We start from the raw sequence: 24,838 nt of genomic DNA, 5'->3' as shown, positions 1-24,838 counted from the left end.
ATCCAAAGGTTAGATTAAAATCATATTCTAAAAGTGCTTTATATTGCTGGTTTGAATATGGTCAGGTAAAATTGCTTAAGGTGTAGCCAACTGTTGCCCCTAGTAACTCCATGACACTTCCTTAAAACACAGTCACAAAATAAATGAAATGCTATACTTTTGTGTAATAGTATGAGTACATAGTTTGATATTACTGAGGCTGAAAATATCCTGTCAAAAAGGTTCTTATATCCATGGAGATTCTTTTATTCTCATTTAAAGGCTGGAAACCAAACAAGATCATGTTGTATGAAACCTTAATTTTCCCTCATGAAAAATGTTCCAACACAGTGATTCCTAACAGTGTTTTATTAATTCAGGGGGTATTTTGTAGTTGCTAAGAGAAATGCGGAAAATTAGATGGGAATACAAACTGGTTCCAGGCTCTTCCTCGGTACGTTTATCGCTTATGCCAAGCAAGTGTGCAAAAACCTCCTAAAAGGCAATCAGAGAAGTTAAGATCCGTAACTATGGAAAATGTACAAAGGTTGTCTGGCAGCCCAAATTATAATCGTTTTATAGATACCCACTTTTACACAGTTAACATTGTTTAAAATCCATGTTAATGTATTTTATTGCAACATTTCAGGTTGCGTTGCTGTGACGAAGTGTTCCACAGTCTCTATTTAGCATCATTTTATACAAATGGCTCTCAAATTCAGTCTGACATATTTGGCATCTGTGGAAAATGACTCATCTTGATGAGCAATTAGAAAACATGTCTGTGTATCTGTGGCTGTGTTTACAGAGCGAGGAGCTAAACATTATGCAATACAGTCAGTATAAGAACTAACCTTGACTGAGAAAGTTTCTATACTACACCTGAAGATAGTTTATAGGAACATTCAACCATACATCTTGGCTGAAGTATTTAGATTGTTTTTAAAATGCGGATGTATAGTCTGTCCTCCACAGTTCACTTCAGAGGACGACATCTGCTAAATGATGCTGTTAACCTAATGGATGTGTTCATAAAATGGCAGGAAGAGTTTCAGAGACGCTTCATCCCTCTTTAACTTCCCCGCTGACTTTAAATGATCTCATCTCAATCCTAACCAAATGTCTCCACCAGTCTCTTAAGTGTCTCTCCTCCTCGCTGCCTCATTTCTCTCCAGCCCATGGAGATCACCGGGGCTATCGAGGAGGAGTTCACCGTGGCTCGCCTCTACATCAGCAAAATCAAGTCAGAGGTGAAGTCCATGGTGAAGCGCTGCCGTCACCTGGAAAACCTGCAGATGGAGTGTCACCGCAAGATGGAGGAGACGGGCAGAGAGTTGTCCTCATGCCATCTCCTCGTGTCACAGGTGAGGGATTGATGGTCAGGAACCCAGAAAGAAGCAAGTGGGGTATAAAAAATGTTTTTGAATCTGTTAATCAAGTGGTAAAATCCGGACAATAGACCAAAAAAAAATGATTATCATCATAAACAAGTGAGTGACGTTTGGAGTACAATCCTCTTATTCTCAAAGACAAGGTGGTCACTCAACTGGAAACTGTGAATGAACGTGCATCCCTGCTTGACAATGGATGGTGATAATGCTTGTCGTAATTAATATAGCAGACTCTGCTGGTGAAAGAGAACTGCTAGTTTAATACAATGAAAAACAAATGAAATGCTATTTGAATTAAGTAAATGTCGTAATATCGGCACATATCTGCAATAAAATTAGCCGGTAACGATAGTCACTGGATAAGCTAATATCGGCCAATCAATCAGTCAAGCTCTATTATACAGACCTTTGTGCAATGTTGATTACTCTGATGAAGAGTACTGTGCTCGAAATGTCACTTAACTTTTAGTGGCAATTTTGCATCAGAATAATAAGGAATGGATGATCTGTATTCTATGTGTTGATGTTGTTCATGTTGATGTTGTTTGCTTTTAGTTCCCTGATGAACAAGGATCAGTAAAGATCATTTCACTTTTAAAAGCGCTGTGTTTACTTTGTTGTACTAACTGTGTCTTGGACAGAGGTCCTCTGTTCATCACTTTACTTTCTGCATCTGAGACGCTGTGTTCTGACTTTCAGCATGAGGCAAAGATCCGCTCTCTAACGGAGTACATGCAGAGTGTGGAGAAGAAGAAGAGACAGCTGGAGGACAGCTACGACTCCCTGAGCGAAGAGCTGGCCAAAATCCAAGCTCAAGGTAGACTCATGTAACATGCTATGCTTCAAAGCGTTATCAAAGTACAATAGTTGCTTTCTCTATCAAGTGAGGGTTCAAGGGAGTAAGACCTACTTTGAGCATGCTCACACAATGCTCACACAATGCTAACATGTTTATTTTTGACAAATACTGTACACCATCTTCCCAGTCTTAGAAAAGTTTGTCCAATCAAAGACGTGGTTGTTGAGATATTTCAGTCTTGACATAAGTGGTGACCCAACTGACCAGACAAAAGATTGATATTGTAATCCATTGAGCAGTGTCGCTAGTGTTAAAACACAACAGTGACATCTGTTTGAACACACACATCTAGAGTGTAGCTCATTTATAATAGATCATAGTATTAGAACATAAATCTAATTTTACAGGTGAAATATAACTGTCTTTTTAAACCTGAGGTTCAAGCAGCAATACTGCATAAACATGTTCCAGCAATATAATTAAAATATACAGGCAGCCTTCTGTGTTTGTCAGAAAAGTATTTTTGCCTGAGGCTCAGGTTGGGATGTTTATTCTATGTGATCAAAAATAGCAAACTCTGAGCAAAGAGTTCAACATTTATTCCGAGTGTAAAGGTGAAGGAGGGAAATATCGATGGCCAGGCAAGCAAAACAGCAGATTTATGGCTGATTAAAGAGGAAAAATAAACTGCATCCAGGAGCATATCCAAACAACACAGCAAAAACAAGTCAGCAAACACTTCACAAAAATAGAGCTTAAGTTGAATATTTGTCCAATGGAGGGACATTTGAACGATGACATTGTGCTGAAAAGATAAAAAAATAAATAATGAATAATGATTTTCTTTGTCCTGTGGGACATTTTTACTCCGTGAACAATATTAATATTGATCTACACTGTAAGTCTTGCTAAATTGCTCAAGGCACACTGAGGAGCCAGACTATAATTTAAGATTAATGATATGTCAAAGTCAATACAAATCATGTCTGGATAAAGTAAAACAAAAACAGACAACAAGTCTGTCGCTGCATTTCAGCTCCACTGAACTAGAACTGAGAAGAAGTGCCTCCACTCTCAAAACACTTTTATTTTACTTTACTTTGAGTCTGTGCCAGAGGGATTTCTCTCCTGTCAAGACAAAGTAATACAAGGGTAAACAATGATGAACAGTGTTAGTGTCCGTATATATCACAGCACTAGCACATATAGATAATTGCCACATTTGAAATCTGTGCAAGGTTCAGCAAACGACAGACACTCCCAGGACTCCAATATGTTGCACGAATCAGGGCGAGAGCAGAACCAGTCCTAAGGAGCCCCACAGGACTGCATTAAACAACTAGTGGATTTAAGCGCAGGTAAATCAATTTCTGCCCTACTCCACACCGCAGCCAGGTGGTCCTCGAGTCATTACCGAAGTGGATAAATACACAGAGCTGCAGGTCATGTCGATCACACAGCCCGGTGTAAGGTAGAGGCCTCACTAATTTCATCATCAGACACCAGGAACAGCAGTGTGTAAACAGCAAATCAGATCAGCGGGGAAATAGGAGCTGCCATTTTCAATAACAGATATTATTGCACCTGAAGCACAATTAACTTAGATCACGCTGACCTCGCTGTCAACGTGCAGAGCGAGAACTACTGAGCAGTCAAAGTCAGGTCACAGTCACCTCTTTCATGAACAGCAGTGCGTAACTGTCTTAAATCCGCTTTCTTCCTTTTTCTTATTGTTTCTCTCCGTCTTGATTTCTCTCACTCACATTCTCTCTATGTCGTCTCTCAGCTGTGTGTGTGTGTGTGTGTCTTTGTTTCAGAGAGCGTGTCACAGGTGACCAGAGGGGAGAATCACACATCTGACCTGGATTCCTCTGATATAAAGGTATGACTACAGAGAGAATGACCTTTTTCATGCTGCCTCAGAACACCGCGCGATGGGTTAGCAGGTGTGTGTGTGTGTGTGTGTGTGTGTGTGTGTGTGTGTGTGTGTGTGTGTGTGTGTGTGTGTGTGTGTGTGTGTGTGTGTGTGTGTGTGTGTGTGTGGCTGGGATGGGAATAGAGTGTGGGTGAGTTTGTTGGGAGCTTGCTTCAATGTGAGTGCATCCATGTGACCAAAAGTTACTTTCATTACAAATGGATCTGAGAACTTTTGTCTTACAATATTATTATAAAATCCAATTTGACCTTTAGTGAATGTGCTTATTAGCTTTCTATTTGACATTTAGATGCAAAGATTAATATCCATAGCACTCTCATGTGTATATTATATAATTCCTTAGGCTATAATAAGCAGCCTGTTAGTAAAACTTTGTATTAAAACTTGAAGCAGTTGGTTACAAGGTGTCAACAGCGAAAGTTGTTTGACCACTAATGGCTACAATGCTGCAACTGGTTGCAGTCAAGAAATTATCTGACATGTAACGCCCCATTAAATCAAAATAAATTATTTTTATGCAAAGATTTCTGACCAGCTAATCAAGCCAGATTAAAAACTGTTACATGGAGAGCTCGTAGATCCTTCAAGATTGATTATCGTACCTCTGAATAGAGCCAGGCTCCTTCTTTTACCCAACCTTTGAGCTAACATAAGCCAAATGGCTGCTAGCTCTTCCACACCTTCATTGTATATTCATGACAGTGTTTTCACATTTCTAATCTAACTCTTGGCAAAAAAAAGCAAGAAAGTGAATTTTCAAAAATGTCACACTGTTGCTCTTAAATAAAACATAAAATGAGAAAAAATGCTGTTTATCACAGTTTCCCACAGCCTTCAAATAGCTAATGTCAAATGTGAGGGCCAAAATCCACAAATATTCAATTTACATTGGGACGTAATAAAGAAAAGTAATTTATCTTAAAAGTTGAAAGGCTGCATCAGCAAATGTTGGGCATTTTGTGTTGATTAATGGCCTATCGGAAGAGTCATTTCAGCACCTACAGCACTAATAAGCTATTGGGCCTCTGGTTCCTCCAGTTTCCAATCACTGTACGGTCCAGACTGAGAACCTGAGACAGCAGATTTGTTGTAATTTGCTCAGAGATCCAGACAGAAACCAGTACATGTGAATGCTAGCTGGCCTTGAATTTTTATTTGCACGTTTGTTATAATGTCATAAAACAAAAACATAACTTGTAGAAATGTTTGTACTTTGAACAGAATATAACCAAATAATAATATGATCATTCTGGGTCTTCATATTGATTCAATACATGGCCTCTTTACTGATAGAAGTGTGCATTGAAGTATTCAGTTGATATTTTACTTTAGAAAAAAATACATATTTTCATGGTTCAAGGGCTTCTGACACAAAGTAAACTTTTGGTTTCTCAGATCCCGGGACGTCTGTGGCCCACTTTGGCCAGCTTGCGATTCAGCCTTATAATAAACAGGCAACTAATTAAGTTTTCAAATAAAAAACATCCTTGTTGAGCAGGGAGTTTTTATGATTATCTACCTGTCTTTCTACAAATGTTCATCAATATTGTTTTACAGGTTGGTGCATGATTTGTTAGTGATCTCTCACATTGTAGTCAGTCACAGTCTGCTGTGTTGATGTGTGTGTGTGTGTGTGTGTGTGTGTGTGTGTGTGTGTGTGTGTGTGTGTGTGTGTGTGTGTGTGTGTGTGTGTGTGTGCTCATGCGTGTGTTTATATTCAATGCCCATCAGGCAGCGCATGTCAAAATGTGCACCGGTGTGTGTCAGTCTTCCTTTAGCCATTTTGTTTTCCTTTTGAGCCCACCTCTTGGTACCCTTTCTCTGCTCTCTCTCTCTCATAATATATGTATGTCTCTCATCCCCCCTCGTTGATGGTACCTCAGAGGGCTCTGGAGCAGCAGATGGAGTCGCACCGTGAGGCACACAGCAAACAGCTGAGCCGCCTGCGAGACGAGATCAATGAGAAGCAGAAGATCATTGATGACTTAACCGAGTCAGTGCTTCATTGTTATTCTTCACCTTCTCTTGTAGACTTAGGCCAGGCTTGAGCCACCAAAAATTAGCAAGAGTATGAAATGAAACAAAAGAGTGTTTAAGTATACAAATATCACACAATGTCATAGAAAAGGCATTTATACTTCCCTCTTTGAGATGAGACTCTGCTTATTTATTCAGGCCATACATGCTCAGACAGCTTATCCACTTTGTCTGTGGGCACACATTTTAAATTCAATTCTGTCCCCATAAGCAGCGTGGAAATGCCAAAAATAAGGGATACGCCGATACAGTAGTTGAGTTCTTAAAAAAATCTAAGCCCCGCTCTAGTTTCAACAGGGGCTGAAATCAATATGTGTGGGTGGTTGACATGCTGAGGAAACTGCAGCGTGGAGGGGACTTAAGAGTCAAGCCACTGCTGATCCACGATGTGAGGAGCTACTGGGCTGGTTCCTTCAGAAATAGGCCCCCTGAGGTCCCTGGTTTTCAGGATGTTCTGTACCAGGCGTGACCATTTGGGAGGATAGCGCAGGGCAGACCCACTTGAGGGAGGAAAATACAATTCTAAGCCTGTCAGGGAGGGTCTGGTAACACCCAGAGAGCAGCTGCAGAGGCGTCTGAATGACAAAGATGTGTGGGGATGTTCTGCCTGTCCTGCTGGCATAGCTTGATTTGGGTAAGCGGCTTGAAAATGGATGGATGGATGGATGTCAGTGAGGTAGAAAGCATCTCAAATCGAAGCAGAGTGGCCTTTTAAATCCTTAAAACAGAGTCTAAAAAGTAGTTATGAATAAAACATGTTCTTCCCAGATTCAAAAATCAGGAAAGGAAGGCAAATTGGCTGAAATGTAAAATACTCAGACTGTAGGTGTGCACTTATTTGCTTTTTCCCCTTTATTTAAAACATATGTACCCTAATGGGACTCTTCAGTGTTCTCTGCAGTTTTGACCTAATGGGCCGTTTAAGTACCTCTGTGTTAAATGCAGTTTTTACGTGACTTCGGGGGAAACATAAATTCTATCCCTGCGTGCAGAAACATGGGCCTCCTAATTATTTTAATGTCTGTGCACGCTGCAGAGCTGCATCTTTACTCCTCAGACTCAGGAAAGACAATTTATTCTCTCTTGTGACAGCGAGTCTGTTCTCAGGCTTCTCTGAGGCCAAAACGAAACAGATCCCATTGCAAGCAGTTGTCCTTTCGTATAGCATTTATCTCCCAGTTTGGATTAATCTTCCCCCCATTTGTCCTGTAATATTTCTTATAAATTGCTGGAGGCTTAGTTATAAAAATCTGAAATAGGCAAGTTAGTAAAATGATATAAAGATTCCAAGGTCAGAAGAGAACTGATTTTTCACATTTTAGTGTCACATACATATGAAAACCTTTAATTACCTTGAGAAGGGAGAAACAAAGTATATCTTTCTTTGAAAATGTTTTAAACCTACACACCCATTGAATCCCTGATGGAGCCTCTGTTCACCTTTTCAGCTGCAACCAGAAACAGCAGCTGGAGTTGGAGCAACTGCACTGTGACTTTGAATGTCTGAGGATCCGAGAGCATCACAAGAGCCGGCAGCTGGAGGAACTGACGTGAGTCTCTGCTTTACTGTCCTGGCCGCCTTTCAAAACACTTCACCATATGGAGGCCTGGGGGCGAGCTGCCTCTTTTGATTCACGTCTTCCATTTCTCTCTGCCACTTGTCATCCTTGTGTCTATTTATTTTCCATTTGCTCTGCAGCTCTGACTGTGGACTATTTACAGATTGTGTTCCCCTATGTGGAGAATTACAGTTGGTCTCTCTTGGTCTCTTTCCTTCTGTGTAACTCTCTTTGCATGTCCGTTATGAGTTTTTAGGATAAGGTAGCAGCTGGCTGCTAATAGGCCTCTTTTTGCGCTGACCTTTGCAGCATATTGCATCAGATGGCAGATGGGTAACAGCCCACGAGTGGGGCAGCCGGCCCATGCTGCGTTTGTTCTTTATTCATTAATTATTCCAGCTCTCATTTGGAGTAGAAAGAATCTCATTAAGAATATACTATCCATCCGTCTGACTTCCCTTTGTCTTTGTATAGATTTCTTCATGAGCGACATGAGCAGTCAAAGCAGGATCTCAAAGGGCTGGAGGAGACTGTTGTAAGTCATTATTTGCTGTCACGACTCACTGTGCTCCCTCAGAGGCCGCCGATCTACTAAATAATCTGTAACTGCTCTGACTTTTTCATCTCTGTCTTTCCCTGTATGCTGTAGGCTCGTGAGCTTCACACCCTGCACAACCTACGCAAGCTTTTTGTTCAAGACCTCACGACTCGAGTTAGAAAAGTAAGCGAGACACAACCTCAATTAAAACCTTTAGTACCCAACATGTAACCATTATGGCTAAAGAACATGTGGCTGTACAAAGGTAGCTTGCACATGCCTTTTTTTCTTAGCTACATGGTTTCTGACAGCAGTGTTTTGAAGTTACACTTTTACTAATGTGTGCTGTTTCCGTTGACAGAGTGCACAGATGGAGCCTGATGACAGTGGGGGATACATCACTCAGAAACAGAAGATTTCCTTTCTTGAAAACAACCTGGACCAGCTTACAAAAGTTCACAAGCAGGTAACAATAGGCAGTAAATATTTAAGAATGCATCATAAAGGAGGACAGATCGCCCAGTTCCAATGGTCCTGAAAACCTGGTTCTCACTGTGCTTTGGTGCAGCTGTAGGGTAGAACATCTCTGCTGAACAGAATAATAAAGGAGGGCAAAAAAAGACTCAGCCAAATTAAAATACAGAGCAGTGTGTGTCGTTTGTCATCGCTCTCCTATGGGCAAAACTAACGCTGGCACCATCAATCATCTCACTAAAGCAACTTCACATGAAAGTCTCCTTGAAAACAGAGCTGCAGGAGATGTTAAACTACGCTGCCTTTAGGGAAAGACACCATAAAACAGTTAGTCAGATTTGATAAACAAGAGTGGATTCATCATTCAGCTGCACAAAAACACACTGTGTTTTTTCCTCTCGCTAGCTGACACCCAAGCCTTTTAAAGCAAAGGAGAAGACATAAAAACAAACTTAGACACACTTTCACATCTTTCTTTAATATTCCTAAATTGACTACAGTCGTGCACCAAGTGTTGATGGCTAAACATTCTGCAGACTGGCACATATACTCATATACAGATTGGTGAGAGCTGCACTGCAGCAGTCTGTCAGGCAGAAAACCAATCCTAAAGTGGCTGCTGGGAGTCTCCATCCCATCCACCACCTGCTGATACTGTGGGAAAGGAAGATGAAAGTCATGGTCATAAATCAGCAAAACTCCACAGTGGAAAGTGATAAGACTCCCAAAGAGGGCCAGTGGACACTGCACTGGGGTTATGTATGAGTTTCCCTGCCCCCTGTAAAGATGTAGTAATGTGTGCTTGCTTGTGTGTCCATCTTTTTGCACATACACAGGACTGTCACGACTTCACTTACAACACCAGTCTGGCTTGCATTATTTTGTTTTTCTTTTAAAATGACTCACCATCATAAAAGAAAGGAGCACTGCCAGGCTGCAGGGCTCTTTTATCCCAGGTCTGCTCTTCCTGTTGGATAGCTTTACCTGTTTGTTAAACCCTTAGGTCTTATATACTCAGTATCTCTGCAGGGTGCGGATTAGTTTGCATGATCACGTATAGCAGCAAACTCCCAATGTTCAAGGACCTCAGTCATTTGATTTTAATGTGCACCTTTCCCACGTATAAGGAACATGCTGTGAGCAGCATTTTCAAATCAATAAAGCTCCTAATCTATTTTGCTTCTTGGTAAATTATGTTAACGAACAAGCCAATTAGTGACTATGTCGGGTTATACCCCTATATGCAACTAAATTGATTTTCACAACAGTTTTATGTTATTTATTTATGTTGTAATTGAATTTGGAATCTCACATGATACAAAACAGATGTTTGTACAGTCATCATTGGTTAGAATACTTCTGGAGAGAGCCATCTTTTCACCTTTTTTTTTTACAGTATAAATAAAGAAAGTAAAAATTAAGTAAAAGAAAAATAAATAAAAAACAAACAAGGACGACATAAGGTGTCTTTCCATCACAACAGTTTTAAAGTAATAGTCAGGTGAGCGTCCCTATTTTTTTAGAGGTAGTTAAGCATAGGAGTCATCAGACAACTCCCCATCACATCACACTCAGCTTCACAAAAGCTTTTTTGCGTTTTGTGGTCAATTTATCATTTCCATTGTTAAGACTTCATACCACAAAAGGGGGAATTCATCACACAAAAAACGGAGATCCATTGCCAGTGGAAACGGTCGAACAAAAGAAGAAAAAAAAAGAAAACATATCCATTTCCATTGTTGCTTTCGGAAGTACCACAGAACAAGAGGACATACCCTCACACCCTCATCTCAAAACTGGTACATGTTATTATTCCAAAACAGTTTTCAGCAATGGTTATCTCTAGCAGAAAAATGCATCTTTCAACTAAAAGTATTTACAGATTCAGATTCAGATTCAGACAGTAGTTCTTTAATATTTGCATGTTATTAGTATCTTTTCACATGACTGAGTATATAACATTTTTCTAGTTATGTTCAGTCATTGTCTGGGCGTACTGAATGTGTCCGTTTGTGTTTTTTGTCAGCTGGTACGTGACAATGCAGATCTTCGCTGTGAACTTCCAAAACTGGAGAAACGTCTTCGGTCTACTGCTGAACGAGTCAAGGCGCTTGAAGGTGCGCTGAAGGAAGCCAAGGAAGGAGCCATGAACGACCGCCGCCGCTACCAGCAGGAAGTGGAGCGAATCAAAGATGTGATGAGGGTTCGCAATCCCTTCCGCCGGCCCCATGCAGCACTGATAGGTAACCAATGCACCTCGCTCACACGATCAGATGTTAAAAGATATTCAAACAGCCATCAGCGTTGATCTAGACACTGCATTGCATGGCTGCACTTCGTGAGCAATCACCCCAATGCATCTTTATCTTTTTACGTTTTTATTTCATTGACTTTTGAGGCTTGGGCATGTCCAAGATTGTGTGTGTCTGCTCCTAGACACACTTAGACGCGCTCGAACACACACACACACACACACACACACACACATGCACACACACACACACACACACACACACACACACATGCACACACACACACACACACACACACACACACAATCACACACACACACACACACACACACACACACACACACACACACACACTCACACACACACACACACACACACACTCACACACACACACACACACACTCACACACACACTCACACACACACACACACACACACACACTCACACACACACACTCACACACACACACACACACACACACTCACACACACACACACACACACACACACACACACACACTCACACACACTCACACACACACACACACACACACACACACACACACACACACACACTCACACACACACTCACACACACACACACTCACACACACACACACACACACACACACACTCACACACACACACACACACACACACACATGCACACACACACACACACACACACACACACTCACACACACACACACAATCTCACACACACACACACACACACTCACACACACACACACACACACACACTCACACACACACACACACACACACACACACATGCTCGAACACACACACACACACACACACACACTCACACACACACACACACACACTCACACACACTCACACACACACACACACACACACACACACACACACACACACACACACACACACACAGGAGATAGATTAGGCTTGCGGGATCATTACTCAGCTGGACAGATATTATTTTTTCAGAGGACAGTTGATAGAGTAGGAAGCTGGGAGTAGAGATTTGGGAATGGCATGCGGTAAGGGGGCCGAGGGTCAGAATCGAACGAAAGCCACCAGCTTTTATGCACTGCAGCCTCAGTACATTGGGCGTGTGACCTAACCGCAAGACCAACCAGTGCCCCCATACGAAAACCTTTCTAGATTGTTTCACTGTAGTTATATACAATGCACCAGCTGACAATCTTCACAATTATGAAAAGGAATCAACCAATGCATCATGATTTCACCTTTTCATTCCCTGAATAAAGAAAAAGAAATGCACTGATTTTTTTTTCTTTTTATGTGTTATTTTCTTTGCAGAATTCATCCATATGTATTCACATGTTTTATAAGTTTGAATCTCTATCTTCTAAGGAATGTAAAAGGAAATTAATAAGAACCTATAAAGAAGTTCAGAACATTTGAGATTAATGTTAAAAACTCAAAATAAATGACACCACCGTCACCACTTAGCTGCTGATGTTACGCATGTAAACACTCTTGTCCACTGGGTCAGGCCATTCTTTCTGCTTCTTATCCGAATGTTTGCCCTTGCAGTGCACCATGAGAAAAATCATTTGGCATGGTGCAACCATCCGTTTCATGTCTTCACTGTGTGATTTCCTCACAGGCAACATCCTTGGTTGGATTTGCTTCCCCAATGCTCCATCATATGTCATGTATTTTCCTCCCTCCTACTAGAACACCACACACTCATTCACCTCCTCCTCATGCATGAGCGAGTTGGGAGGCAGGCTTTTTGACATCAGTCGTGTTGCTAACTCAGAAACTAGAAGCACCAGAGACACAATTTCACCACTGAGAAAAACAGAGTTTGAGAAACAAGCTAAATGCAACATGTGCCAGCAGTGTTTCCCCTAGGTTTACAGTGTTGGGGAGGGGGGGGTGGTGGGGGGACACGCCGACACGATGACACAAACACTTGAAGGAATCTTGGTGTTCATGTGTTACTTTTAATGACAGCCTTTTCTATCGGAAAGGTATCCTTAAATTACTTCTTTCCCTGATTTCCAACTCTATCCACTATCCTATCTCTACAATAAAGGCACAAAAAGCCCAAAAATCTTATATATATATTTATATATATATATTTTTTTTTTACTTGACCTTCATGGGTGGGGAACTGCTATTGCAAAATGTATTCTTTAATTGTTCTAAAACACAACAAGCCTGTTCTCCTGAGAGAAAGGCAGTTTATTAGAAAGGCAGTGTTAATCCACTTTAATCACAAAGACTCACTTCATCACTATGTTCAATTGAAGATAATTGCACTGATGAATTTTAATTCTGGGTGAAAGAAATGAGACACGTATGCTGCTGTGACAGAAATGAGCTATTGATTAAGGAGTGTTTCTAGAACGATGTTTTTCATTTGAGGATGACACCACAGCATCTGAGAATAGCTTTGGTGGATATTCAATACCAACTGAAATCACATAAGGTCATCCTCTTTTGTAGGCATAGTACGTTTTGAATATATTGTTGATGTGTTTGTTTAGGGAAATACAATAAATGCTCTTGTTTTTATCAGCCTGTTTGGAGGGATCTGTTGGTTAAGGTGTTTGATTGACAGCTGCTGGCAGGCGTTTGTCATGCTGTATATACCGCAGTGAAAGAAAGACAAAGAAACAGTGCACTGTCACAGCTGCCGTGTCATGAATTGATTCTGTTTTTTATGTTGTTGTAGAGTTATGACCACACCAGCATCCAGCACCAGCTGATATGTGATGCCATTTAATTTATTACTTTGTTGTATTGTTATATTAGACATCCAGCCTACAAACTAAGAGAAGTCAAAGATCAGGAAAATGTGTAGCCATGTTTGTGAGGTGTAGAAGTTGAAGACTTAATTAGCGGAGTTAGAGGGGTCTGTTGCTCAAAGATTATGGTTTTTGTGTTGTTGCTTCACATGCTGTTCTTTGGCATTTTGGCTGACATTTTTCTTTCCTTTTTTGGAGTCAAGAGTAACCACATTTGGTGGATATGCGTTGTCTTGCCTCGATCATGATTGATTCCATTCTCAACAATATGTGCAATATATTCTATTTAAAACTTAATTAGACCATATTTTTCATCATGAACCAGGAAACTGGAAAGGAAAAGTAGGGAAAACGCTCACTGAGGTTATAAATCAAGAGAGAAGTAGGGTCTTTTTTCATCTGCTATGAAAAGTAAATGAGAATCTGCTTTAGAAGATGTACTCTTTTCCCTTTTATGTTTCTGTTTATTACTCAAGAAGAACCCAAGCATGTGGTTTACTGAGCAGGTACATATGCTGAAGAAGATTTTTTTTAAGGATTCCGCCTTTATTTGGGGAGGATAGTTGTAGAATGACTGGAAATGTGGGGAGAGAGAGTTGGGGAGAACATGCACCAAACAGAGTCAGGATCGAGAGTCAAACCTGAGACCAATGTGACCAAGAATGTTGCCATATTCTACCAACTGAGCTAAACTAGCGGCCTCTGTAGAAAACAAAACAATGCAATTTAATTCCAGTCAGACTCTTAATATCTTCTAAGTATTCCAGCCACATTAAAATGCATTATTTTGTCCTACAGGAACCATCCCTTTAGGAGAAAAAATTAATGTTTTGCATTTTCTGGATGAATGGAAAATTCAATGCATATCAATTCTGTTTTATCACTGACAGCCAAGCCTGTGCGTCCCGGCCACTATACACCATGCTCTCCAACAAACCCGTTCTTCGTTCGAGGCTACAGCGATAACCCCGCTGCCTTCCTCCGAGCTGATTTCCACAACAGCAACAACAAAGAAGCGGCTTCTCCTGCTGCTGCTCCTGCTGCTGCTCCTGAAACACCAGAGAGTGAGCCGAGGTTACCTGAGACAAACTCCAACCAGAACAGCCCCTCCAAACACCTCGACGCCAAAAACAACGATTCGACTGACAACGTCTCTCAGAACAACATGTAAGTAAAACCAAGCAGTCATCACTGAGACATATACTGCGGAAGATAAGGCCACGTTTCTCTAGTTTTATATTGCTTTTAACCAGAGCTCAACACTTGTATGTTTTATACTACATCTTATTCCTGCATCAGGTGGTGGTACCACCTGTGCTTACATCAAACTCAAGATTCACTAAATCAATTTTTTTCAAAGTTAATACCCACCTCTCACATTCTTTACATTAAATATTGTAGTCTGAAAAAGTTATGTTAACTCAAGATCATTCATCTAATTTTCCTTTGCTGACACTCAAATTTAATTTAATTTGGTTTCAATATTTTAGTTTGGAAAATAATTTTAACTCAAGATGCACTTACCCTAATCTGTCTTATCTTAAAACCTGTGATATGCCTCTTTGTCATAACTCAAGGTCCTCTTACTAATATACTTACTAACCAGCCTTCACTGCAACACTCAGGTACACTTTTATTATCAATTTATAGTAAGTATTTGATTTAAGTGAACTCATAGACTATTGGTGTAAGGATTCATTTTAAGATTTTGAAAACCTTTTTAACGTTTCTCTCTCCTGTCTGTAGGCTTTCAGATGAACCCACGACCCAAACAGTCAAGAACACTGCAGAGATGCTCGATTCAGAAAATGGTGAGCTCTATGCAGACGAAGCCTGCAGAAATAATGAGAACATTTTACGAATAAGACCAGCAGGGGTAAAATCCATCTGATATCATGACTTTATTTTTAGTGATTTTCATTACGCTATGATACCAGCCATTATGTTAGAAAGTTTTATGTACTCTTACAGAGAGGTGGCAGTTAAAAGCACTTTTCCACCTGCTGTGTCCCTTTGTTGTTTTTTTTCTTCTCGCTTTTATCTTCTTTTAATGGGCTTTTAGTTTCCGGTCTGGACTATAATTCTTAGCCATTGGTGTGTGAGGAGGAGGGTGTTAAAGTAAAGGTCTATAGTCTTTAGACAAAGTCCAAATTTAAGAGATACAACCTGTAATGGTTGCAAAGTTATCCATTAATTTCCTTAATTTTCCGTAGCTGCTGCTATTTGAGGCTTGTGCATCTTCAAGTTTGTCTTCCTAGACACACTTAAGTGCGCAAACACACACACACACACACACACACACACACACACACACACACACACAAACGCACATGCACACAAAGGAGATAGATTAAGCTTGCAGGATCATTAGTCAGCCAGACAGATAGCCGAACAGAGAGGCTGAGTGCCCACCTCAGCCCCTGACCAGGCGATGACAGCCGTAGAGCTCTGTTACAGCAACACACCTCTTCAATTCTCCACAAATATCAATAAACGTCAGAAGCAGGTTAAGAGGAAATAGATCAATCTAATGTGACAGTGCCTGCCTTTTATTAAATAACACATATAATTGATGTTGTCCAGTCAGCGGACCTGTGAAGAATTCAATCACGATGGTTTCTGCTCCCTATGATGCTGTTGCAGAGGGTTTCTAACCCTGTTACCCCGCAGACAAAAACATTCAGCGAATTATTCTCATATTTGTCTCTTTTTGCCTGGAAAATAGTCCTGCTCAGTACTGGCAACTTTCCACATGAGTCATCTTGGCAGATTTGCAAATATTGAAGGTCTGTTGAGGATTAAAATTAACAGTTTGCTACTGTTTTTATTCTTTTAGATTTCATATTCAGTCTGTATTCAATCGTTCATTCATCCAAACAACAGACATATGGCACTTTGGAATGAATTGCTTGGACACCGTGATGTATCCTGAAGCCATATTTGGAAGGAAATTTCTTCTGGCACATGCTTAGTTATTTTTTGCCCTGGGACATAATTCGACTCAGTGTCATGAATTTCAATCAGAGCTTATGGGGAAGTGTTAAACTCAAAGTCGAACCGCTCTTCAAAACCTGTACCCCCATTTTTTTTCTTTCTGTTGAGGTGAAGCCTTGCGAGTTCAAGTAAGGATGAGATTTTTATGAACCGTCAAAAAAAAAAAATGTCTTCCTATGAGATTAAACAGTGTCATAATCCAGTCAAGGATAAGAGCGCTTGATAATATTGAACTCATCATTCTGAGGAAAAGTGCACACAAATTCAGGGACTGGCTCCCGTGAATGACAATGAATAAACGTATATAGACTTAACTAGCTCTAGAGAGAGAGAACAGGGAGAACTTCTAGGTATGTCTGAGTGTCATGTTATAAGATAAGTGAATATTTTGCAGATGACTGTCATGGTAGAGTTCAGGGAAAGTAAAGTAGATAGGAGGAGTAGGACGCCTTCTGACAAAGGATTAACATTTAAAACAACTGGAATATAAATGTACCCTAATTGGTGAGTCTGTATTTACATAAGTTTAATTAGCAACAGATAAAAATAATGTAAATGTCTCTCTGAGTCATGACTGTTGACAGTAAGTGAGAAGCGTGAGTCCCGCCAGCTGTACTATTGTCGGAGTCGTGTTTACATCATGTTTACGTGGACGGGACGGATTTGCATAGAAAAGCTCTTTTAGTCAAGGAATAGAGAAAGGAAGAATAACATACTCACTGCTTATTTGGATGTCACGTTAGCGTGGTCAGATCACGGTCATTCCGTGTCAATTTATGTGCAATGTGAAGCTATGAGTTAGCCAAAGTATGCTAACATTAGCCTGCTAACACAACAATACAGACCACAGGCAATTGCAGCTCTAGCCAAGAACAAATTTGGCCGCTGCTTGCGCTTAATGGAGCTTCATTATGGTGCGTTCTAATCAATAAATCCTAATTGTGAACGCTAGTGAAGAGGGTTTGGAGTGTGCCGATGGAGGAGAGCGGACGCTTCACAATAGCGGAGGTGTCGCCTAAGGGCAGTTTGTTTTGGGTTCATGTTGGTGCTCAAGGTCGACATCTACTGGATCAAAAAGTCGCACATTCCTTCTTTAACACTTCAAGAAGAGGCAGAGTTGTTGGATGATTATTAAGGGCACAAATACTCCAAGTAATTGTCAATAGTGCTTCTTTTACCTGAAACTCCTCCTATTATTTTTCGACCTTGCTGTGTCTTTTCCTTGCACATCAGTAGAATGCATAACGAAGTCGTTTTAAAAATGTAAAACCAAACACCTTATTCAGTCATTTATATAAAATATCTTCTTGTCTGAGAGGTAACACATTATCCAGCTGCTGCTTCCAGAGTCATTTGTCTACAATGGCTTTTCAGGGGCAGTTTCAGTTAAACACATTTGTATCTGTGGAAAAAAACACCTCTTCCCTTTATTAACACACCACCAACACTCTCACTGTGCACCTGCCTGCATCCTCATGCACCTTTTTTTTTGTCCACAGGAAACACCACAGATATCAATGACAACAGGTAAGATGGGAGCACCCTATGCTTTCACTGCAAAAAAACACCTGCTTCTATTTTTGTTCTCTTACTCCAGGCTTTTGTTTTTTTTGGTCTGGATCAAGCAGAAACCTCTAAATGCAAATGTTTTTTCAGGGCTTTGTGGAAACTGATCAATGTTAGGGTTTATTTTGGTCTGCTGTGATTGGCTAACGGCGGCTTGGCTTCAGCTGAATTTTTACGTTTAATCTGAGTTAACCAGCTGTCAATATCAAAATGAGTAATGCTAAAAGTAATAATCTTTATACCTCTTGACTGTTTTATGGGAATCAGTAAATGTGAAAGAAGATTTTAAAGGATGTCACTGCCCTCGATTACCTTGCATGCACTGATCCTCCTCCACCTTATGACCAATTACTATAACCTCACTGATTCGCTTCCCTCACTGCTGTGTCTCTCTGCTGCATCGCTGCCCCCTTGTTGCTGTCACTGCTACTGCTGCTCCTCCTGCTCCTTCTCTGGATGCGGCTGCTGATGAATCTGGTGACGTTGCTGTGGCTGCTCCGTGTTTCTAACATGTCTGGTAGCATGTGTCTCAATGTGTATTCTGTGTCCAGACCTGACATCTGTGACAACCAGGATCCAGCCAGACTCTACAGCCTGCAGCCTGAGGCGACAACCAGCTAATAGTCCTGAGCAGGTAAGAACCGAGAGTACATTCAGTACATTCATTCAGAACAGAATATTTAAACCTACAAATCTCTATTGTTGACATACAACCATGAATCAAGCAAAACAGTATGATAGTTTTACATCTGTAGAAGTGGCATTATCTGTTGTGAAATTTTTAAGCACAATGTAGATTAAAAACAAAGATTGGAAGGGGGGGGGATGGGGTTTAAACAAAACCACATCAGCAGCTATTCTCCATTAGCTATTGGATATTTTTTTCGATTTATGGATGATTGTTATGACGACCTTAAGGCTTTTGGGGGGGTTGAATAGTGGTGCGTTTTGCATGTTAAACTTGTATAGGTAAAAAGAAATATTAGGTTTGTTACCAGTGATCTTCAATACCACATGCTGTACACATCATACTGTATATCTATTACATAAGTTTTAAAAGAAAATTATTATTTAAAAAACACACTGCTCGCACAAATATTAATGATAGTGAAAGGTTTGATTCTAACCTACTTGTTCCATACAAAGTTCTCGTATGTCATACGTGGGTAACAGTTTTGACATCGATATTCATTGTTGAAATGTGATACTTTCAGCTTTTGGTAAAACTAGTCATGTGTACTGTTCTTAAATTCTGTAAAAAAAAAAAGAAGAAAAAAGCATCCTGCAGACTGGGGACTGCTTAATTAAAGAAAGATCGAAGTTACTGTAACGTTTGAAGTCCTAAACTTCTGCATAAAGCCGTCTGTAAAGTAAACACAAGTTTTGCACAGTGCTGGTGAATTCTTCCTTCCCATGAAGTCTAAATTTGGTCTGAGAGAGCTCTTCTTAGTTCCCAAACACAACTAACTCTCAGTGAAGACAACCAGAAGTAAAAGGACTGGAGACGTGTTCCTTCTGGCAATCTTGGCATGACTCACTTGCTGCTGTCTCTTCTTTTCTGCCATCATTCACTCTGTTTCTCTCTGTGTGTATGTGTCTCTCTCTTTTTTTCAGGCAGACATTCTCTCTGAGGCCTCCTCTGTTTATTTGCATGCAGCTGATCACTGTCCTCTTAGCCTCCCCTCCCTCACCCACCCTCACCTGCTGTAAGCAGCCCCTCTCTGCCTCTCCCGTGTTCCCTCTCCTCCCCTTGCTTGCTCCTCCTCTTCAATCCCTTCTCCTTCCTGTACAATGATATGGGCTCTTTGTGGGTATCAGTGGGACATGTGGCAAACTCTGCATCTCAAATGCCCGACCTGGCAGCTTACACCCACAGTGCTGCCCATCCCAGCCTGCGACTTGGAAAAAAACGAGACTACTCAGAGAAAGGTGGAGAAGAAGCTGCAGTGCTTTAGGGAACCACTAGGAAGTGCTGTTTGTCTCGGCAGGGTGTGACCATACACATGAAGTACATTCATCAATGAGCTGAGAGCTACTATCATCATTATTATTCTACAAGATGATTACAGATCTCTGAAAACAGTGTGAACCCGTGAGCTCATGTTACTAGTATTCATACTTTTGACTCTGCATGTTGATTTTTGATGTTGGTGTTCAATTTCTCTTGGAAAACACAGGAAAAAGAAAAAGAGAGCTATTGAGACAACATTGTGACACAATGTTTTCATTAAAACACCAGAAGGAGATAAGCACAGTTCATCAGTATAAACGGGGAGTCTAATACATTTTTTGTTTTTTTGTTATGGTCAACAAATCTCATGAAAAGACGGAAACCAACAATGCATGTTTTTGTGTCTCAGGCTCGAGCAAACTGAAAACGTATTATCTACAAAGCAGCCATTGATTTGTTGTTTCATTTCAGCTGTGTGCTCTAGACTTAGACAACTAAAAAAAAAGAAATTAAAAACCAACTTTTAATGTCAAATCATCTATTTGGGACATAAGCTGTGGATTATTACATATTTGATTTTTACAGTAACACAGGAAGGCGTATTTGTGGCGCACTTAAAATGATTTCGCTTCTTTGTGATATTGAAAGTATGTCATCCTGTGCAGCAGCGTGGTTCATTGATGTGTTTTAATTTGAACAATGGAGACGGTTGGCACACAGGAATACACTAGTAGTACACCAAGCTTTACATTCATTGTTGGTTTTTGTCTTTTAATGGCAAATCAAGAATTTCAACAGACTTCTCGTCTTAAAGGAAGTTTAAACATTGGGCAGTTTCAATCCTAATTGAAAGCAGTATTGCTTGTTTTTGAGCCCCCCCCCCGACCCCCACCCATATCCATCTGCGTATATCAGGCTAACTTTGGTATTTTTTAGAAACAGTGTCACCAGTCAATACCTGCAGTAGTTGAAAATGGGCCACGCCTTAATGTAGACAATTTCTATGATTTAAAATGGAGCAAAGACAAGTTAGGTTCATACATACAAGTGTCATTCAGTATCAGAGACCTTACAACTCTTAAAGACACACATTTTGTATTTTGTTACTCTCAAAGAATGTTTTTCAGATAGTTAAATTTAATATAACAAAGTCATTATTATCTTATAACATCTATAGAAGTAAACCAAATTAGTGACCTCCTTCAGAAGTTCATCAATCACACTTTTCATAAAACCTTGAAAACTTAAAAAAGTGGTAAACATCAGTCATCCACAGTACGTCTGACTGTAGCTACACTGCACTGGTTTGAACTCGTCTGAAAAGCCACTTCATCAAGTGTTAAAAGAAGATTCCTGATTGTTTTAAAAGACTGTGCTGTATTAAAGAGACTTATAAGCTGTCAATTATTCCTGTAAGACTTGCCTGTTAGGGATCGGATGTGTAATATTTAGTCATTGTCATGACAACCAAAAGCATGGCAGAGAGGGGAAAAAATATTTGTGTAGCAACTATTTTTATACTGCTAATTATATTTAAAAAATATATATCTATTAATGATCATTTGCTTTATTTCAAATGCTATTTATTTGCTATTTATACTTAATTTATAGGAGTTGATGAATGTGAAGCATACTGGGTTTTTTCTGATGTGTTACTGTTTCCTGTTGACCTTGTTTCTTACACTGCAGAATGCTTTGGATTCAGATTTGTCACTGAATGAAAAAGAGATGATGGTTCTTTATGAACCTCCTCAGACTGAAACCAAAGCCTTGACTGTAGTGACTCTTCAGTAGTCCATACAACCTCAAGGGTTACTGTAGGTTATCAAGAGCTGATATAGTCCTGTCTTATCCCTCTGACACACACACACACACACACACACACACATTCAGTTAAAGCACCTCATCAGCCAATGAGGTGTTTGACCTTTGATGCCAAAATATAACTATGTCACATGTTCTGTATTACCTGGGTGCAGTTTACGGCGATAAGGTAGTTGACTCTTTACACATACGCTGACGGTCTCTTACACGCTGCCCCTCAGACGCTCTCTGTTTACCTCCTGATCAGCCAGTCAGGGAGAGAGTCAAGGATGACAGTATAAGGGCCTTTGTGTTTGTGTGTTTATGTGTGTGTTTATGTGTGTATTTTGCGATAAAATAGTAGCTGCATCTTCTTAATGAAGACTCTTATTCTTTGACTTCAATTACAGTGCCAATATTTTTGTATGAGGATATCTATGAAATATTTACAGGGTATTAACTGTGTTGGCATGATAGACGAGTTTCAGAAAGCGGTCTAAAAAATTGTGCTTAGGAGCGGCTTAAAAATAAGTTAGGTGTTTTTCATACCAAGCAGTTCTGGGGACTTTTTGAGGAGGAGTAATCTTCTAGGCAGTTCAATAAGAACTACGCACCATGGGAACTTTTTTTCTGTCTGCATTCACACCGCCATGCTACCTATTTTGAAGCAGGAGCTAAAAAGGTTCCTCTTAACAGGGTTCTAGGACCTGAAGTAGTTTATAGTTCCTGCGGTGCAGAATGAATAAAAAAAGAGGAAGGTTCAAAGTTTCCCTAGAACTATGAAGAAGTAAATGTTAAATAATTAAAGGTGAGGGGAATCACAGGCTCAGGAGCCATGCCAATAAAAGATCCAGACAACGTCTGATATAAGTTGGTTTAAAAATACTTTTATATTACCTCTGAGAGATAATGTATGTAGAGATCTGTCCCCTCAATAGTCAAAGATATCCCAGTGTTACAGGCCAAAGAAGCTGTTTTTTCTGCTACATTACTTTTGATTGTGAGGTAGATATTTCATTACTGCATTATTATTTCATTACTGTGCTTTAAAATTGCGTCCCATCGTAATAAATAGAAGTTATTAGTTTGTAGCAGCTAACTGTGAAGTTTAACACATGTTTTCCACTACAACATATAATGTGCACCATGTTAATTATAAGAAGAACTACATTCATTCAAAACAAGCATCAAAACTAATTTCACTGAGGTATCCACACTGTTGAATTATTTTCCTTTCTCTGAGGTGCAACAACTGGCAGGACACAACAACATCATCAGGACATATGAAACTGTTTTAAAGTCTCTTATACTCTTGTCTTCATCCTCTGTTCTCCCCTCTAAAGTTTCATTCTAAATGGTTACCCTGTAAATACGTCATGATACCCTCCATATACAATATTTCATTGTAAAGAGAGCTGTGATCTAAAGTATTATTAACAGACTATTTTCTTAACACATTAAGGCTAATCAGAAATACATGAAGCACTTTATCACTCTTTTCTTTTTCTTCTTTGTCACTCTTCAGAAGCCTTGACATAGAGTATTCAACGCTGCTGTGGAAATTGATTTCTTCCAAAGGGATATAAAAAAAAGGTCACTGACCTACAGAAGCTTTACATTATCACTGCAGTTGAGTGTGTTTACACAACCTCTAAAAATCGTGAGTTGAATGTGGATGACCTTTTTATGTCAATGAAGACCACAAAGAAAAACAACTTTTCTCCTGACATGCACTCAGGTGGTGTACTGAACTGTAGATGTCTGGACTGATTGAGTGTATAACATTTTATTTTCAGTCTTATTATTTTGTTTGTCTAACTGTAACCAATCTGAAAATATTCTGGCAAGGTAAATAATGTGTGAAACTGTAGCCTAAATATGCAGGACTAAAACAATGACAAGAATGGAAGGGTGGTTTTAAAAAAAAAAGGTTGAGATGTCAGTGTTTGTTTGTACTTCTGTGCGTTGGTTGGTTTGTTTATGGCGTGTGACTTAGTGCATGCAGTGCTTTCTTCTGTAGCTGCTGAGAAACAGTACTGTTGTCTCATAAAACTCCTTTCAATAAACATGATCCTGTGTACATATTGTAATGATACTCTCTTGTTATTACTCTTTTCTAGTTAGTCTCTAAGCACTTTGAAAAGCACATTCAATGGATATCACAATATTTGTGGTAATAAAAATACATCAAGTTACGATTCTTTTTAGATTCAGATTTTTCATACAGACAGATTTCTTCCATCAATTGAGATGATGATGTTACAGTACAACATATGGCCTATAATGTGCATATCTAAGCAAAGTGCATACAGGTGCAGGACAAAAAATATAGTAACTGCCGAAAAAGAGAAAGGTCTGCACACTGCTCAGCTCCCAATGATCAATTTTATTTTAAACGGCAAAGTTTTGATCCAAAAAGATGGATAAACATCCCCCTGTTTGAAATAAAAGTGCTTATTGGGAGCTGAGCAGTGTGCAGACCTTTCTCTTGTTCTGCACATAATGTGTCTTTCTCATTCATGTCCACCAAATGTTTTTACAAAAGCACAATATGAGTCCAAGACAAATTTCCCCAAGGGGACAATAAAGTGTATCATATTGTATATTAATAAGAGAGATATTAGAAATACAACATAACACCTGCCATCAGCATTTAAGTAATTAAGTAAGTAATTACCAAACTCTCATCAGTTATGTAGTATCAACATTTGTTAATCTAGCAATTCTCTGTTGGTGAAGATTTCTAAAATTATATAAATAAATAGGATTAATACAGAAAAAATATTAATAT

General features: G+C 39.8%; 1 protein-coding gene across 2 annotated transcripts in view; it reads left to right on the top strand.

Moving 5' to 3' along the window:
* kif5ab (kinesin family member 5A, b) overlaps positions 1–24,142 on the top strand; it is a 68,321-nt gene extending 44,179 nt beyond the window's left edge. Inside the window, exons 16-29 of one of the 2 annotated variants that reach the window (XM_061043229.1) lie at positions 1,155–1,343; positions 2,070–2,187; positions 3,987–4,051; positions 5,989–6,098; positions 7,591–7,692; positions 8,176–8,236; positions 8,351–8,422; positions 8,601–8,705; positions 10,740–10,956; positions 14,624–14,900; positions 15,480–15,544; positions 18,227–18,254; positions 18,845–18,927; positions 19,908–24,142. In XM_061043229.1, the coding sequence (XP_060899212.1) occupies positions 1,155–1,343; positions 2,070–2,187; positions 3,987–4,051; positions 5,989–6,098; positions 7,591–7,692; positions 8,176–8,236; positions 8,351–8,422; positions 8,601–8,705; positions 10,740–10,956; positions 14,624–14,900; positions 15,480–15,544; positions 18,227–18,254; positions 18,845–18,914 (1,479 nt within the window). In that variant the 3' untranslated portion in view covers positions 18,915–18,927; positions 19,908–24,142. Of the gene's footprint in view, positions 1–1,154; positions 1,344–2,069; positions 2,188–3,986; positions 4,052–5,988; positions 6,099–7,590; positions 7,693–8,175; positions 8,237–8,350; positions 8,423–8,600; positions 8,706–10,739; positions 10,957–14,623; positions 14,901–15,479; positions 15,545–18,226; positions 18,255–18,814; positions 18,928–19,907 lie in introns of both variants that reach the window. The other variant, XM_061043228.1, reaches the window with a different exon arrangement.
* Positions 24,143–24,838: the final 696 nt, after the last annotated feature.

The sequence above is a fragment of the Labrus mixtus genome, chromosome 7, assembly GCF_963584025.1.
Source record: "Labrus mixtus chromosome 7, fLabMix1.1, whole genome shotgun sequence".
Lineage (NCBI taxonomy): Eukaryota > Metazoa > Chordata > Actinopteri > Labriformes > Labridae > Labrus > Labrus mixtus.
This window is presented reverse-complemented; position numbering and strand designations above follow the sequence as displayed.